The following is a 16,831-nucleotide window of genomic DNA, read 5'->3' as shown; positions in this document are numbered from 1 at the left end:
TTTTAGGATTATCGCCCAAACAGGACAACCTTTTTAATTTTTTTGAGGAAAGTAATATTTTCATAAATTTTGTGTATCAAAATAATTGCATTTCCATAAATATATTTAGTATTGTTACACAAGTTCATAAAGTAAAAAATGTTAAATAGTTGAGGTGCAAGGTGGATTTATTTTCAACTTATTTTTTTTAATTAAAAAATACGAACATATCTGAAGTTCAACCTTCATATTAATTTTATTTTTCAATAATAAATATTGGAAAACATTATTTAGTCTGTGGGTGACCCATTTTAAGTATCACCTTAAGAGCACCAGCCCAGAGGCGGCCCGTGGGTTTGAATATAGGAGGGGTGCATTTTGAAAAGAGGTGTACATCATAAGAGCTGCGGGAGGTGTGGGGGGCGGCAGCACCCCGCTTAGTGTCGCAGGTGAAACATTTTAAGGAATTTGAAGGTCATTGTGTTTTGCAAGTACGTCAAAATGAATACTGTCAGTGTGTAAAGTAGCTACTTAGATACAATGCGAGAAATAAAATTCCAACGTGTGGGGGCTGAAGTGGATAATCGATCAACCAACCCAGTTAGGATATAATTATGTAGATTACTGTAATAGTTCATTCTGTATAGTTTTTGAAGTTCCTTTAAAAACATGGGCATCACTAAGATGTTTATCTAAAACGGGATCAATTTTTGCACTATAGTCTATCAGTTCTAAAAATACCCCTTTGTTTACCGAGTCACTTTTTTTATTATGTCCACGAAGAGAAAGGTTACATGTACCACATAGTTTTAAGATATTTAAAATTTTTGAAAGAAGCAATCGATTTTTCTTAACTGTTTCGTTATGACTATTTACTATTTATTTGTTCTGCATAAGCACTATTTAAACAAGAAGCAATATTTACTCTTCCTAAAAGTAAAAAACTCACCAACTTATTTTTGTGTTTAGGAGAATTTTCATGTTTCTTAATTTTAATTTCTAAATGTTTCAAGTCAGAAACTCCAGTTTTCGTCCAGTTTTCTTCGCCTCCTCCAAACAATAAACATACAAAACAAAAAAATCTATTTGTTTGGTCACAACCACACAACCACAGGGTCTTACCATAAATGTTTTTATCAAATTTGCGAAAGCCGGCCCACTTTAGCACTCCTGCACCTGAACTAAATTCAACACTGGCATTGGACGTCCGCTATTTTTCAATTCGACTTTTTCCTCTAAACTTAAATTACTAATAACAAGTTTTTTTATTCACTTAAACTTATAAAATATAATGTCTTAAAAAGCGCCAAAGCAAAAACAAAACACATATAACCACATTTCAGTGATACGGGTTACTGCCTCATGGAGTCCCAAAACAAAGCTCGCGAGCCTATCGTCGCCTATCCCACCCACGTGCCATTCGTACCAATTTGTCCAATCATATGTAAAAATATGCTTGCAGGATGGACTCAGATTTCACGGTCCGCGACGATGGAGTGGGGATTGCGCGCGCGGTCAAACATAACTCTTTAGTACGATCATAGATGGCAGATGGCATTAATCTGAGCTACGTTCACGGAGTACATTCACTTTATGCAACCATCCTAACATCCAAGATATATTGAAGCATGCTATTTAGATTTCTTATTGATTTAAATAAATACATTATTTTAAGTTTATAGTTTGAAAATACCTGGGGGGGGGGGCGTAGTCCCAGAGTTCTCCTTCACGAGCCGCCACTGCACCAGCCTGATGCCGGACCATTCTAATAGTTGCAAATGACAACGAATAGACGAATCTGCAATGCGGCACACACTATGGTTCCTGGAAAAGGGCTACGACAGATTGACATCAGGGACTAGACATATACCTGCGAAAGATTCCAAAGACTCCCAACAAACGCTCGCCCCCACAACATTTCTTTTCATGGCACTTTTGTTTAAAAAAAAACACCATTTTATTTACCTTTGAGAGAGTTTTATTTTGCTGCACACCCAAAGTAACCCTCAAATGGTTTTAGTAAGGGGGAATATTCAAGTAGAAAATTTTTTTTCAAATTTTTCCAATATGTAGTAGAAATTATGTGCAATTTACCGGAATGCTGTCTAATGGCTGACTCTTTTGTATAGGTCTAGGAGGTATTGAGGGGTTGGACCTTTGTGAATTCTTATAGTTCGTCTAGTTAGAGTGTCATTCTGTCATCAGTTTGCAGCAGTGGACAGCATTTATATCGTGTTGTGAAAATTAATAAAGTGAAATGGATAACGGAAAAGGTAGGAAGAAACGCTGATCAGCATTGTGAGATCGAAGATGTGGAACGCATGTGTACTGCCTTAGTCAATCCTCACAACACGATCCGTGAAGGGAAGATTCTACGAAAGAAGTCACAGTTCGCTGCAGAAGACGCCCAGTGTTACAGAGGGCCTACTCTATGGTCCAGGAATCAGATTAACAGTAAAGTAAAAGAGAATTTTTCTAATATGATATTACTATGTATATGTAATTACTATGAATTTTTTACAAAAGTCGACATCCAAAAAAAAATTCTTCAAGTTTGGAATAGGAAGAATATCGTGTATGGGCGATTTACCGAGAAGCTGACAAGCAACCAAGTTCTCAAGCACGTCAATTCTTTGCCAAACAAAATCTCAAAACATACCATTATAGATACTATTCAAAGACGGTTCTCAAAATATTCGGAAAATGATTCTATTGATTGATTCCAAAATTTGACACAATATTTTCATGCAGGTTTTCTACTTCGGAACGTAGAATTTTTTTTCACTTAATTATTTTTTTATATCAACCCAGAAAGATCAGAACTTAAGGTTGAGAAATGAATGTAATGTTCAATCGGTTGCCATTTCATGAAAAAATTAAAAAAAAATCATACATTATACTTTAAAAAATTTTTTCAGATCAACCAACTGCATGTAATCTTGAGAACCACAGACTGTGCGAGCGAGAGACATTTTTTATGCCGGCCAGTGCTCCCAGTCGATATATATTTATAATACCTAATTCCTAAAATTCACCTATTTTTTCCAATGTTTACTCAGATGTTCACCCTTAACACATATTTTCAACACTTTTTCATATTCTGATTTTGTATCTCATCTGGTGATTTTGGCAATACTTTCTCTAGTTTAGTCATTTTAATAATTCAGCATTATTTCTGAAAACAACACCTTCATAATCTTTTTATTTCAAATACCCTCACAAATAAATAACTATAACGGTTAAAAAGAGACTGGAAGGCAGTCATGTCCATATCTTCTTATCTGGTTATTAGTAAAAGTGACCAATTACGATTGAGAAGAGTGGCGACATCATCCTGAAAGTAAGTTTTTGATGGGAATGCAGATAAATGAAAAGATACAAATTTATTTTCAACATAGCAGTTAAGGCTTCCATGCATGTTGTTGTGATGTGTATATAGACCAGGTGGTCAATAAATTCATCAATTTCTTCATTACTTAATTAATGAATTTCGTTAATTCTGTAAAACTGCTATTAGACTTAGCTTTAAATTTTTGACCTGAACTTATTGTTCTCGGGTTAGGAACTGAGGGTGCAACCCGCTATCAGAAACCTTAGGTCTGCCTTTTGTTGATTTCAGTTCTTGTTGGTTCTACAGACGGAACCACTCCTCAGTCATGATGAAGCTTATGCAGTCATAAGGTGTGGTACATTTGGAAGCATATTGAACGTGACCAGTTACAGAAGGTTCTACAGAACAAAGAAATGAAATTAACAGTAGAGTGAGTGTAGAGGTTTACTAAAGTAGATAAGCACAGTTAAAGATTCCTAGCTAAAGCTAAGGAAATGCAATGTAAATCTGTAATTGACGGTGACCAGGTACATAAGCCAACGTGTAATAACCCAAAAAACCATGGTACTTTATTTTCAACCTAATGGTTGCCCATCACAAATGGGCCTACAAAATGGAGCATAGATATTTTGGATATTATCAGAAAATACATCGATTTGCATCCTAAAAACGTGCTTTCCTAGAAGTTCTTTATCAACTATCAACAGAAAAAGTGTACCTTTCAATCTGAAGGAATTAATAACTTGTATAATATTCCCCAAAATAATTGATGAATTTTTGAAGTTACCAAATTCAGAAATGTATACCAGCCATTATTTCGGTAAAATTAATATTAATTCAAATGAAAAATAAAAATAAGATTTATAAATAAGTAACAATAAAAAAATTAAAGTATTTTACCTACCCTTGCTGTTAAACTATTTTATGTAGGTACTCTTGCGGTTAAAATGCTACTTGCTCTGTTGAGTTGCATAAAGCACATTTTTGCATTTGTTACAAAAATATTTTATTAAAATGAAAAAATATTTTTTTAACTTATTTTCATTTTATGATGAAGTTGAAATCCTAGAGAGAAGAAAAGTTTGCAAAAGATATATTTTAAATGCTTTTAGATTATTTGAATACAATTATAAAGACATTATTCATATTGTTCATATTTTGTTAAACCTTGAACTGTTGTAAATATTCAGTTTCCAAGGGATGAAGATGTGGTCCAGCAATTATTAGTGAATGTAATGGTCCGCCCAAATCCAATTTGGCCATTTGTTTTAAGGAGCATGCCGCTATTTGTTGATTTTGTGATCCAACTCTTGCTAAACCTACACACAAGCTGTCTTCTGTAATTTCTACAAATGTGTAGAAGTTGTCAGTGTTTTATTCAGAAATTGATTTATAAAAGGAAAATTATTGAAATGGTGAACTATAAACCACAATATGAATTATTATGAAAAAATCTGGACACATGCATGTATTTCTTTTTAAAGAAAAAATTGAAGATTGTAATATAAAATAAAAGCAAAAATTAAGTGAACTTATAATGTAAATGTATTTGTGTTAATTATGTTAATGAAAAGCGCTACCGAGTATTCAAGCATGTCATTCTACTATAGTTTATAATTCTTGTTAAAATTATGTTGCATTACATATGAAGGAAGTCAATGAAGTCATTTATGAAGGTATTGTGACTATATGCATACAAAGTTGATACAAAATTGAATTAAAAGTAGCAATAAAAAGTACATATTTTCTTAATATTCTTACCTAAAGTATCTCCCTTTTCTTGAAGGTTTTTTATAATCTCAATTAATTGTTGAGAAGCTTCACTGACTGACATAAATTTAGGTGGCATATACTCTTTTTTCTTTTTCGTTAAACTCTCTAATGTGGGTTCTTTGACTTTTATATCTGTAAGATAAGGGTATGTTTATCAAAAGATATCTGAACTTGATTTAACTAATTAGATGTCTGATACCTTAGTAACCAAACTCCTTTTAGTTAAATTGCATTTAAACTTTCTTTAATAAACCAAGCATATTATTCTTATTTTCCTTTTTGAAACAATAACCTTACCTAATAAACATAACGTATGTAATTTATTTCTATAATTGTTATAAATTTTTGGGAAAAAGCTATCAGGTTGCCAGGTTTCTGTCCAATAAGGAATTGATACAGTTTCACCAAAACTATATAATTGCAGTCCACAACATCCAATTGCATTTAAAATTGATGCATTGTGAACAACTTGCACTTCAATGCCCTTTTCTTTAGCACGTAAAACTAAGTCAGTATGTGTTGTAGCTCCAAAAGGATCACCTACAACTAATAGGGCCACATCACTGTTTTTCGACCCTGCCAAAATATCATCAGCGCCTTGTTCAACTAAATCTCTGTCTGCAATTATTAATTTGCGTCCATAGAATTCTTCCTAAAATTGCTATTTTATTATTTTAAACGATTACTGTACATTATTATTTACTAAGGTTTCAGCACCACACGTTAATATAGATGTGTACGCCTCCAAATAAACCTTTTCACAACGTTTGACAATTTCTAACCCTTTTACTGATATGTCTTTACAATCACCTAAACCTAAGCCGATAATAAAAAACATTTTCTAAAATTGATCAGTTTGTTTAAATTTGAAAGTTAGGTTAATATGACGACTGACAACCATAGAAAAAGATAAATTATCTAAGCTGACAACAGTAGCTGTATTTATATAGGCTTTTTTTCGCGAGTGAATATTGGTGAATACGTCTGACTTGTAGTTACTGTTTCTATCTCTTTTTAATCTTATTTCTAAACTTGTCTAACCTGAACAGATCGCGAAAATGTATATATTCACTATTCAGTGGTGCAGCCTGTCATATGTACTTCGACGACTTTGACATATGGCTTCAAGGCTCCCCATATATGTTTTTAAATTTTTTATATAAAAAAATTAAACTAGAAAGAGGTTAGGTCGGTTTTTTATGTAATTCATACGAAAAAGACCTGAATTACAAATGATTCCACCAATATTATCTCTGGCCTAGGTCCCAAAAAAAAAGAGGATAATCCTGAAGCAAAGTGGATCGCAAATATGTCCCATATAAAAAATTAATCTTACCATTAAGTAAAATATTTGCTGTTTCAACGTCTACGTTTACTAAAACATCTGTGCCTCTAAAGTTTAAATTTAAACTGACCACTTCCACAGCCGTATCAGAATCCATCATTTTGCTGAACGATTTTTATCCTCATTCAAACAAAATGTCAAAAAGAAAAAGGTTAAGTTACCGGCTGACAATACTAGTTGAATATACCAACAGAATATTCAGCTGAAGGGTGAAGAGTTCAGTCATTTGATCTAAACTTGTGACGTCACATAGTAGTTTAAATGACTGACTATTCTCGCAAAAACGTAATATTCACTCATACTACACATACTACAACATACGACTTCACTCGCGAAAAGCCTTATGTTTTGTGGTAGCTACGTTCCTTTCCTAGATTACAGAAAGAGAAGTATAATTCTTTCGCTCATGATTGATATTAAAGTATCTGAATGGCTGATTTTAAAAATCCACCATAATTTTTAAAATTCAAGTTAACGTAGCATTCGTAACTTATAAATTCAATGATTGAACCCAATATATATATTTGGATTGAACCATGGAGACTACACAATCTCCTTGGATTGAATCAGGGAGATTAGACAAGTAGCACGAACTCATACGACGGAATTACGAGAAAATTGACAAAATTTGTCAATGTAATAGTAGAAATTATAGTTTTTACCGCTAGTGTTCCTTGCACACCGACATATTTTCATTATTTATTGATTTATTTATCTAATTCTAAGTAGCATACAATATTTATTTTAAAATCTTTAACACATCACAAAAACGACATGATTTTTAGTGCAAACCTCAGACACAGAAGATAAAGTTGTTTTATCTTCTGTGCCTCAGAGTAATATTTATCTCCCCTCCACTATTTCGGGGCGTGTGGGACACTACAGGACACTAGCGCACTCTAATGGCGATTTCCATTGACACACTGAGTGCGCACCGAGTATATTTCCATCTTTTATTATCACTGTAAATAATACAGGATGGAGATACACTGAATGCGCACTCAGTGCATCAATGGAAATTACTATAATTTGGTAAGACGTTTGTTTACATCGAGTTCGTGCTCGTTGTGTAGTTTCCTTGGATTGAACCAAACAACGGTTCTAGACACCAACTTTTTGACCCTGGGTGACCACCCCAACGACATCCCCCCCCCCTGACCGCTAACCTTTTCTGTTTCAGAGACCGCCAGGATCAAGAAACGAAGACCGACACACACACACACATACACACCCCCCATACCCTCCTTACCTCTCCCTTCCCGCGCTAGCATAAAGGCCACCTTAGCAAAGCGCATCCCAGGCTGCATAGCCGCACTACCCTACCCAACCATAAACATGACACCACCCCCGGGGTTTTTACACAGACGCGCCGGCGAAGTAAGAAGAGCGCCAGAAGAAAGGGCCCTAGCCGGCGGGGCCCAGCCAGGAAAAAAGGCGGTCCCACAAAGCGCCTACACTGGCCGCATTTGCAGTCGGGGTACACGACGCATGGGGCCCACCTACGAAGGCTGTCCAGGCCTACACGAGATGAGGCAGGATAAAGAGGGAAAATCCCCCTCGATCCCAAATCATTGAGGCCAATTTCTAGCCATGGAATAATGGCGCGGCGCGGTTCTGTTTCAGGTCATTGTTCACAATCTTCAGATTGTGAGCCAATTATCGTACCCGCAGCGTAAAATTATCGTAAATGAACCAATATTATCGTACTTATCAAAATAATGGCAGTGTTCAGCTAATGGTCGGATTGGTCAAAGTCGTTCAGCGAACAAATATTTCGTTGGTCAGCCCAATCAGCTGATTGGGAATGTTGGGCAGGTTTTAATACAATTTGTCGTATTATAACTTGCGAGCGACCTCCAGGATTCTTCAACACCCTATATCATCCCAGGCAGCGTCATGCACACTCCGGCGTGTCTGTGGAAGTCATCTCCGAAAGAAGGCGAGACTTCGAGACAGCACACAATTTCGCCTCACTTTTCAGGTAAATCAGAAAAGAGAATCGAGAATCTGGCCGCCGTCTTCATACCAAGCGACCAATGATTCCACCACGGTATCATCTCCGTCATCGCACTCGATGTCGTCGAAACCATCAAACACCGACTCCGCACCATCACGCGGGTATCGGCACCAAATCTTAAGCCAAACGCTCCGGCGATAGCTTCGGAGGAGGGTATGGGAGGTGTGTATGTGTGAGTGTGTGTGTGTCGTTGTCTTCGTTTCTTGATCCTGGGGTGTCTCTGAAACAGAAAAGGTTAGCGGGCAGGGGGGGGGGGATGTTGTTGGGGTGGTCACCCAGGGTCAAAAAGTTTGTGTCTAGATCTTTTGTGTTTGTCGGTCACGTCGGGTATGTAGTCAATGGCCTGCCTGAGGAGGGGATTGTCTTGTCTAGCGGTTACGTCAAACCGTTTCTCCGTGTTTTGTCTTATTGTCTGTGTAGCGTTTGTGTATTGTAAAGTCTCGTAATATGTCAGTGTTTCTTACGTACCAGGGCGCGTCGGTGGCCGTGCGGAGGGCTATGTTTTCCACAGCCTGTAATGACTTTAAGTGGCTTTTTGCCGCGTGACCCCACGCCGTGGAGGCGTAGGTTAGCTGCGGTTGAAGTACCACCTTGATAAGCGTTCGCTTATTCCTTAAACTGAGGGTGTTTCCACCTTTGAGTAAGGGATAGAGCCTAGCCCTGGTGGTCTTCGCTCGCGCCACCGTCTCCACGATGTGCGGTTTCCACGTGAGACGCTGGTCCATCGTCACGCCCAGGTATCGTGTTTGTCGATTCCAGGAGATAGGTTCCTGGGATAGTGTCAGTCTGTCGAGGTTTTGTGGGATTTTTCGTTTGGTAAAAAGGATAGCCGAACTTTTGTTGGGATTAATTTTGACTTTCCACCTGTTGCACCAGGTTTCAAGTTGGTCTAAGGAGTTTTGGAGGAGGGAGACGGAATATCTAGGATCTACGGATTGGGATGTGATTGTCAGGTCGTCGGCGTATAAGTATATGTTGGTGTTGGGGGGATGTGGGATGTCGGAGTTGTAAATGGTGTATAGGTGTGGGGACAGGACGGTGCCCTGGGGGACACCGGCCTCCATGGGACGGGTGGTGGAAAGGGAGTCTTGGATTTGGATGCGGAATTTTCGGTGGTGTAGGTAGGATTTTATGAGTTTGGTAAAGGATATGGGATATTGGTTGATGAGCAATTTCATCAGTAGGCCTTCATGCCAAACCGTATCGAAGGCCTTTTCGACGTCCAGGAAGACAGCACCAGTGTACTGTCCCCTGTTGAAGGCCGCCGTGATATGCTTGATAAGGCGAAGGATTTGGAGTTCATTGGAGTGATTGTGTCGGAAGGCGAACTGCTCGTTTGGAATGACTCGCAGTTTTTGGGAGTGGGTTCTTAGACGGGTTAGGATGATTTCTTCTACCACTTTGCTCATAGCCGGTAGTAGGCTAATGGGTCGGTAGTTGGATGGGAAGGTGTGATCTTTGTTGGGTTTTGGGATAAGGATTATGTTTGCTGTTTTCCAGCGGGAAGGGAAGTGTCTTAGTAATTACAACCAAACTAGTCGAGCGATTTGGACAAACATAAAATACACTACGTACACTGCTAATTACTGGCATTAACCCATTCAAGTACAGTAGAACCCTTTTACGAAGACGGAAATGTTTTCACCACAATTTTCAATTTTTCCATCTTTGTGCCAAAAAGACCATCTTGCGAGGGTCCCACCACTCCAGCGACTTAATGCCGTGCTCGGTAGCCCGGTCTGGAAAAGGAATTTACCGAAAATTGGAGAATCCAAATTATTCCAATCGTAACATTCCTACCGATGGGGGTGACACCGCGATGCCGACACCAACGACCGCCACCCTGGCATCCTAATATCCTAATTAATCCAAAGAGGCAAGGGGAACAAGATCTGACAGCGGCAGGCGATTTTGATGTCTCCACTTTGGCGGAGAGAACGAGAACGCTCCGCCAAAACTATGGAGACGACTTTCCAAGAAGCGGGTGAACGTCCACTCGCGGCCTCTGCAGTACATTATCGGGAGCAACTAGTATGAAACCGCGCCAGACGATGTTACTTTGTAAATATTCTTGCATGCAATATTTGTCACAAACTTTTCACATATTGTATTAAGCTGAATAAAAGTTCTTTTAGAACGTCTTTCCGAGTAGGTATTTGATGTGAGAAATCCTGCACAACAAATTCAAAATCTTTGGAGCTCACAGGCTCGCTTCCCGAGACCCCGTCGAGGCTGCCTACCTCCGACGAATACCTCCTTTGAAGTACAGAGCCATAGAGCTTCTACGCGCTTCACGAGTCATCCGCCGAGGTAATTCTCGCCCGGCGAAGACCTCCATTGAGGTATCACAGAGCCAAGCGCTCACAGCTCGCTTCGCGAGATATTTCGTCACGGCCCTTTTGCCCGACGAAGCCCTCTATCTGAGAAGGAATTAGAGCCAAGCGCTCCCATATCTCGCTTCACGCGATACATCCGTCTTCGAGGCTGACCCCCTCCGACGAAGATCCTGTTTCCAATTGTAACGGCTGCGTCGAGACCCGTACTTCAAAACAGCAGTGCATTCAGGCTCCGTTGAGACCTGCCATACCTTCCGAGGCAACCCACCTCAGACGAAGACCCTGTTCCCGACCGTATCAGCTCCGTCAAGAGAGACAGCGGTACACATAGGCTCCATTGAGACCTACCCATACAGGCTCCGTTGAGTTTTGTACAATCGAGGCAACTTTCCTCGGCTAAACCTCGTCGAGGCAGTCCTACCTCCCCATTCAGCGACAGTATACGGACACTCCGTTGAGTGTCGTGGCTCGCTTGCATAGTCTCCAAAATCGGAGACCGCCCGTTCATATTAACCTTTTGAGGCAGCACTCGCCCGACGAATTCTCGATCGAGGCCAAGGTGCCCCAAAGTAATAGTACGACCGCTACCTACTTGAGCAGCGTACACCAAATTGAAACAGCCCCGCTTCCAGGAACCCTCATGAGACCTTCATTCAGTGCTACTCAAAACTTTAGAGCAAAGCTCGCTCAACATTGACATCGACCCGGGTGAGATGAAACCCTCCGATAGTACCAGTGCTAGGAGTCCCAGTGACCTCACAATACAAAACAAATTAGTTTGTGATACTGTGGCCATGACTGACCTAGGCGAGACCTCGTCGCCCAGGTAGGGAGAATAAGGCCCACAAATGGAAGCCAGCGGTGACACGGACTGCCCTCATGCTTGTTTGCCGGCGAATGATCTCCCGACACTTCGAGTGAAAGAGGAGAACATGGTCTCCGTACCCACATATCCCATCTCTATGCTTCGGGGAGAACCCGAGGTGCTGACATCGGTAGCCCTCCGAAGTACGCGGCACGGCGCAGCCACAGTGCCCTATGCGCTGAGGTCCGCTGCTTCGAGGGTTTCTGATACCGACTCGGTACACCCTCCGAGCGCACCTATCGAACATGAGGGGGAACACGATCTACCACGATATGGTGCGACGAGGTTACCCACCAACACCATCCGGTGGGGTCCGAGAGCGGCGACATGGCGCTCAACGTGGGATTCGAACTCCGTGCCACCCGCTGCCACCCATGCCCACGTTTCGTCGCCGTGAAGCGGGAAACCGATCAAGGAGAGGCACGTTTATTACGGCATGGCACTCAACGTGGGGCTCGAACTATAGGGAAGGCATCGACTGCCCCACCTATCCCCCACGTTCCGGTGCCATGGAGCGTGAAACCGCCGAAAGCGACGTACATTTATTATAACATGGCGTCCAACGTGAGGCTCGAATACCATCTTCGATGTCTCCATGGCGAGCCCATGTTGTAGACTCGATGGACGCTGACCAAAGGGACTTACAGTTATTACGACAAATTACTAAAGGCCCTTCAGCGAATTGTTCGACTAGAGAAGTCTGACCGAACTAGTCCGACCATTCGCGGAACACAGCCAATGTTTATAATAAATAAATAAATCATATTAATATTGATATTTATATATGATGCAATTTACTTTACCGACGGCGACGACAAGTAAATTCCGTAGAAAGAATGCGACGAATGGATGAAATCAGATCCCTGAATGAAATAATTGACATAATATGAGTCGGCAAGCCATTAGATAGCGCTGTTGGCAAAAAGAAAAAATCATCGCGTTATTGGCTTCCAGGGTAGGTAGGTATGATACTCTCCATAAGGGTATTCCATTGCAGGTATTCATAGTTGCATTGCAGTTCATCCTTTTTTAATAATTAATAAATGTGTACTATAGACAGTGAACAATAAACTGTCAAGCTATCCCTGCATTTTGTACGTTAGAAATACTTACATTCTGTATTCTTATAGAGGCTGTCTACTATAAGGGGGCCGCTCCTATGTATCTCGCTTAATATACGACGCACGTCAAAAATCTTTATATGTTTTTTGTTCCATTTTTTGAGACCTTTATGTTCATAAAAACAAATTTGAGATCCATGGCCAACTTTGTGAGTAATCATAAAAAAAACCGGAAAATTACAGGAAGTTTAGGGTTGTCTAACTTTTTTATTTTAAGAGATAGAGAAAACTTATTTTAATAAAATTTCATGGTAAAATTGATATCTTTCACCTGGAATAAACAGATTTTGGAACTATCGTCTGTAAATTGCAGCGCCCTCTACGCGGGCAAAAAAAATGTTATCGAAGTAGGCTATGTCCACAAAATAATTGCTTGTTATTTCCTCTTTCATGCGATATACTACATGTCGCCTTTATCTTTTGTATTTATTATATTTTTTATAATTTTGATATCAAAAAATATAAAAATGTTCGTGTTGCTTATGTTAATGTAAAAATTTGTGTTAAACATAATAACTACAAAAGAATTAATAAATATAATGTACTTCTTTTAAGCGAAATATAGATTTTCTTATTACTTTATTATAGTATTGGTTTCTGCCGAGGTTTCTGCATTAGAGAGAATTAAGCCTTCAACATTGTTCTTTCACAGAGAAAGTAGCTTACGTACACTCCTAATTACTGGCATTAACCCATTCAAGTACAGTAGAACCCTTTTACGAAGACGGAAATGTTTTCACCACAATTTTCAATTTTTCCATCTTTGTGCCAAAAAGACCATCTTGCGAGGGTCCCACCACTCCAGCGACTTAATGCCGTGCTCGGTAGCCCGGTCTGGAAAAGGAATTTACCGAAAATTGGAGAATCCAAATTATTCCAATCGTAACATTCCTACCGATGGGGGTGACACCGCGATGCCGACACCAACGACCGCCACCCTGGCATCCTAATATCCTAATTAATCCAAAGAGGCAAGGGGAACAAGATCTGACAGCGGCAGGCGATTTTGATGTCTCCACTTTGGCGGAGAGAACGAGAACGCTCCGCCAAAACTATGGAGACGACTTTCCAATAAGCGGGTGAACGTCCACTCGCGGCCTCTGCAGTACATTATCGGGAGCAACTAGTATGAAACCGCGCCAGACGATGTTACTTTGTAAATATTCTTGCATGCAATATTTGTCACAAACTTTTCACATATTGTATTAAGCTAAATAAAAATTCTTTTAGAACGTCTTTCCGAGTAGGTATTTGATGTGAGAAATCCTGCACAACAAATTCAAAATCTTTGGAGCTCACAGGCTCGCTTCCCGAGACCCCGTCGAGGCTGCCTACCTCCGACGAATACCTCCTTTGAAGTACAGAGCCATAGAGCTTCTACGCGCTTCACGAGTCATCCGCCGAGGTAATTCTCGCCCGGCGAAGACCTCCATTGAGGTATCACAGAGCCAAGCGCTCACAGCTCGCTTCGCGAGATATTTCGTCACGGCCCTTTNAATTGTACCTAGACCATAAAACTTAGAAATAGTTATTTATGAATTAAGCCGGTTATGTTATTCCCGAGTTTTATGATGGCAAGCTTGGGTTTGGAGGGACTTACGGGTCACTCAACGTAGCCGCGGTCAAAGGATAGATAGTATTTACCTTATAATTACTTTATAAGGGAATCCCTAGGATATAACGAATTTGATTGGTTCATTTAAGAATAATTTTGACCTGACTAGTAAAGGGAAGTACAGAGTGAGGTACTGAGGGCAGTTCTACTTGAGCATTGAAGATGTGAGTACATGGCTATTCTGTTGACCGTGGATTCGTTATCGGGCCTCTGGTTGTTATAAAACACATCGAGTACTTTATTTGTAACGTTTTATTTTTAAATAAAAAAACTCTAAATCTTAGCGTCACCAATATTATAATGATTCGTTTGCAATGAACAATGACAAACCGTTAAGTCTACACTAGAAATGATGGGATTGCTGATTGGTTGTATAAAATTTAGTAACAAATTAGGACATCAATGTAATCTTGTTTTAATAATTTTTAGTTTTACCGAAATTTAATTGCCACCTTGAAGGAAATAAAATTACTGTTCCAAACAAAATTACTGGTCACGTGGTTTGTAATAATTTATGAAGGCTCTGTAGTAATAATACCTACTGATGTAAAGTTGTAAGTCTTTACTGCGTGTTTGTAGGAAATTTGCAACAAAGTTGCAACAATTTTGCCGGGAATTGTTACTTTGACAAGTTTGTTGTAAACTTGTCGATAATAATCTTGCTACAGCTTTTCTTTGCGGAGTTGTTGAAATTTTACTAAAAATTCAGCAATGTTCAAATATGTTTCTTTGAACACGCTACTGCAAGTTAATTATGAAATTTCTTGGAACTTTCTTTTAAATGTTACTATTTGCTTGTTTGTTAATGTTGTCAGAATTGTAAATTTATTGAAAATCATTTTTGCAGATGGCAAAGACTGAATATCATAATATTTCTAAAGTGATTTATAACAAAATCATAATTTTAAAAACATTAAACAGATTAAAAGAAATACATATGTATCTTGAAGTCAGTTAGACTCTACCTTTTTCGTTTTGAAGCAATCCAATTTTTTATATGAGAATGGTGCACAACAGGGTAAATCAAAAATAGACAGAAAGGAATTATGAACAAACTTCTTTATTAACTAAGTCTTCTTTGACAATTGTTACAAGGAATTTAACCTTTCAAATATTTTCCACGAAGGAGGCTTAATTCGCCATGGTGGAACCATTGATTACACTATCACTCTATCATTTAAGGTTTTCCAAATGACCTTTACTGCCTCTAAAAACAAACAAACAAATATAACATAAAATTGATTCTATTCCCTCACTTCGCCAGTAATTGTAATTGCGGTCAGTTTTCCTGTGTTTTTTTTTAAATAGTGACATTTATGTAGACGAGATTTCTTCTACACCTGAAATGTAAACCCCTAAATAATAATAATTTATTACTCTATAAAATATCTTTCAAAATATCTATAAAGGCGAGGAGTTTGTACTGATCCAACTGCACTCACTATTGGTCAGGGTGTGAACCTTTAATTGGAAGACAATAAAGTTGTGGTGTTCTTGAATAACTGTGCGGATTGTGCTTAATCTTCTAATACATCGGGTACTTTGAATACCTATGTACTCTATTGTCTCCAATATGACAGTTGCATTTCTTTTATGAGTCAGGAGTTTATGAGTGAACTTTTGGAATTTAGAAACAATTCATCCGCAAAAACCATGGAATAGAACGACACGGTCCAGTGACTAGATGTACTGGAACACCATGAACAATACTAGTCAGAGGACTTAATCTCCAGTTCCAGTGATTCTTCTGAACAAGAGGGTGATATATCTTTTGAAACGTCGAGATACCTAAACCGAGAACGTCGCAACCAACCCAGAAATTGTTTAATGATTAATTATTTTTCAGGGTTATGCTCCTGCTACCTCCAACAAAATACAAAATTTTTAGACGGTGCGATTTACACCATTAAAATGTGTTAATTATAGCTCAGCAAATACTTACTATAGCTTTTGTTAATTATAATTTTTTATTATTTTATGTTTTTACTTAACTTAGAAAAAGGTAAATCAAATTAACACAAAAAATCTTCCTATAAAAAAATGTTTAGACTTGTTTAGAATTGGCTTAATCCGAAATTTTTTGTAAATCCGTTTTTGTTTAATTTCAGCCTTGTTTGAGGATATTTAAAAAAATAAGAACACTTTCTCATGGCCACTTTTTGCCCTCTATCGAATAGAATAATCAATTTTTATATGTAACGTTTCGTCTCTCCAGAACCATCATCAACTTCATTTTTTTAAATACGACCCTGGAAATTTTATTACATTTTTTGCAAGCCTTCATGAATCTAAATTTTTTATTTAGATTTCTTTGTTTATTGAATTGTGAAATCCATCTAGTTATTTAAACCATTACCACCACGCATTAAGGTGGCCATATTCCTGACCGAGAAATAGTGAAATTTCTGGCGTTTTTAGGTACTGAAATCTTTAAAAGTACAACGTGTAG

The 16,831-nt window shown here is 38.7% G+C and overlaps 1 protein-coding gene across 1 annotated transcript; it reads right to left on the bottom strand.

Moving 5' to 3' along the window:
• Positions 1-4,387: 4,387 nt before the first annotated feature.
• On the bottom strand, positions 4,388-5,966 carry LOC108914858 (diphthine methyl ester synthase). The gene is made up of 4 exons (XM_018720772.1): positions 5,787-5,966; positions 5,381-5,735; positions 5,072-5,215; positions 4,388-4,656 (listed from the first exon to the last, which is right to left on the bottom strand). The coding sequence occupies exons 1-4, from the start codon at positions 5,919-5,921 to the stop codon at positions 4,472-4,474; spliced, it is 819 nt and encodes a 272-aa protein (XP_018576288.1). The 5' UTR covers positions 5,922-5,966; the 3' UTR covers positions 4,388-4,471.
• Positions 5,967-16,831: the final 10,865 nt, after the last annotated feature.

This window comes from Anoplophora glabripennis, unplaced genomic scaffold, assembly GCF_000390285.2.
Source record: "Anoplophora glabripennis isolate ALB-LARVAE unplaced genomic scaffold, Agla_2.0 scaffold233, whole genome shotgun sequence".
Classification (NCBI taxonomy): domain Eukaryota; kingdom Metazoa; phylum Arthropoda; class Insecta; order Coleoptera; family Cerambycidae; genus Anoplophora; species Anoplophora glabripennis.
Note: the sequence above shows the minus strand (reverse complement) of the source record. Positions and strands in the feature narration are given on the sequence as shown.

Excerpts from the sequence above, each read along its gene's own strand:
- LOC108914858 (XM_018720772.1), bottom strand. The coding sequence starts at position 5,921 with ATGTTTTTTATTATCGGCTTAGGTTTAGGTGATTGTAAAGACATATCA. Across the intron at positions 5,216-5,380 it reads ACATACGTTATGTTTATTAG|ATATAAAAGTCAAAGAACCC; the intron begins GTAAGGTTATTG and ends CTTATCTTACAG. Across the intron at positions 4,657-5,071 it reads AGAAAAGGGAGATACTTTAG|AAATTACAGAAGACAGCTTG; the intron begins GTAAGAATATTA and ends ACACATTTGTAG.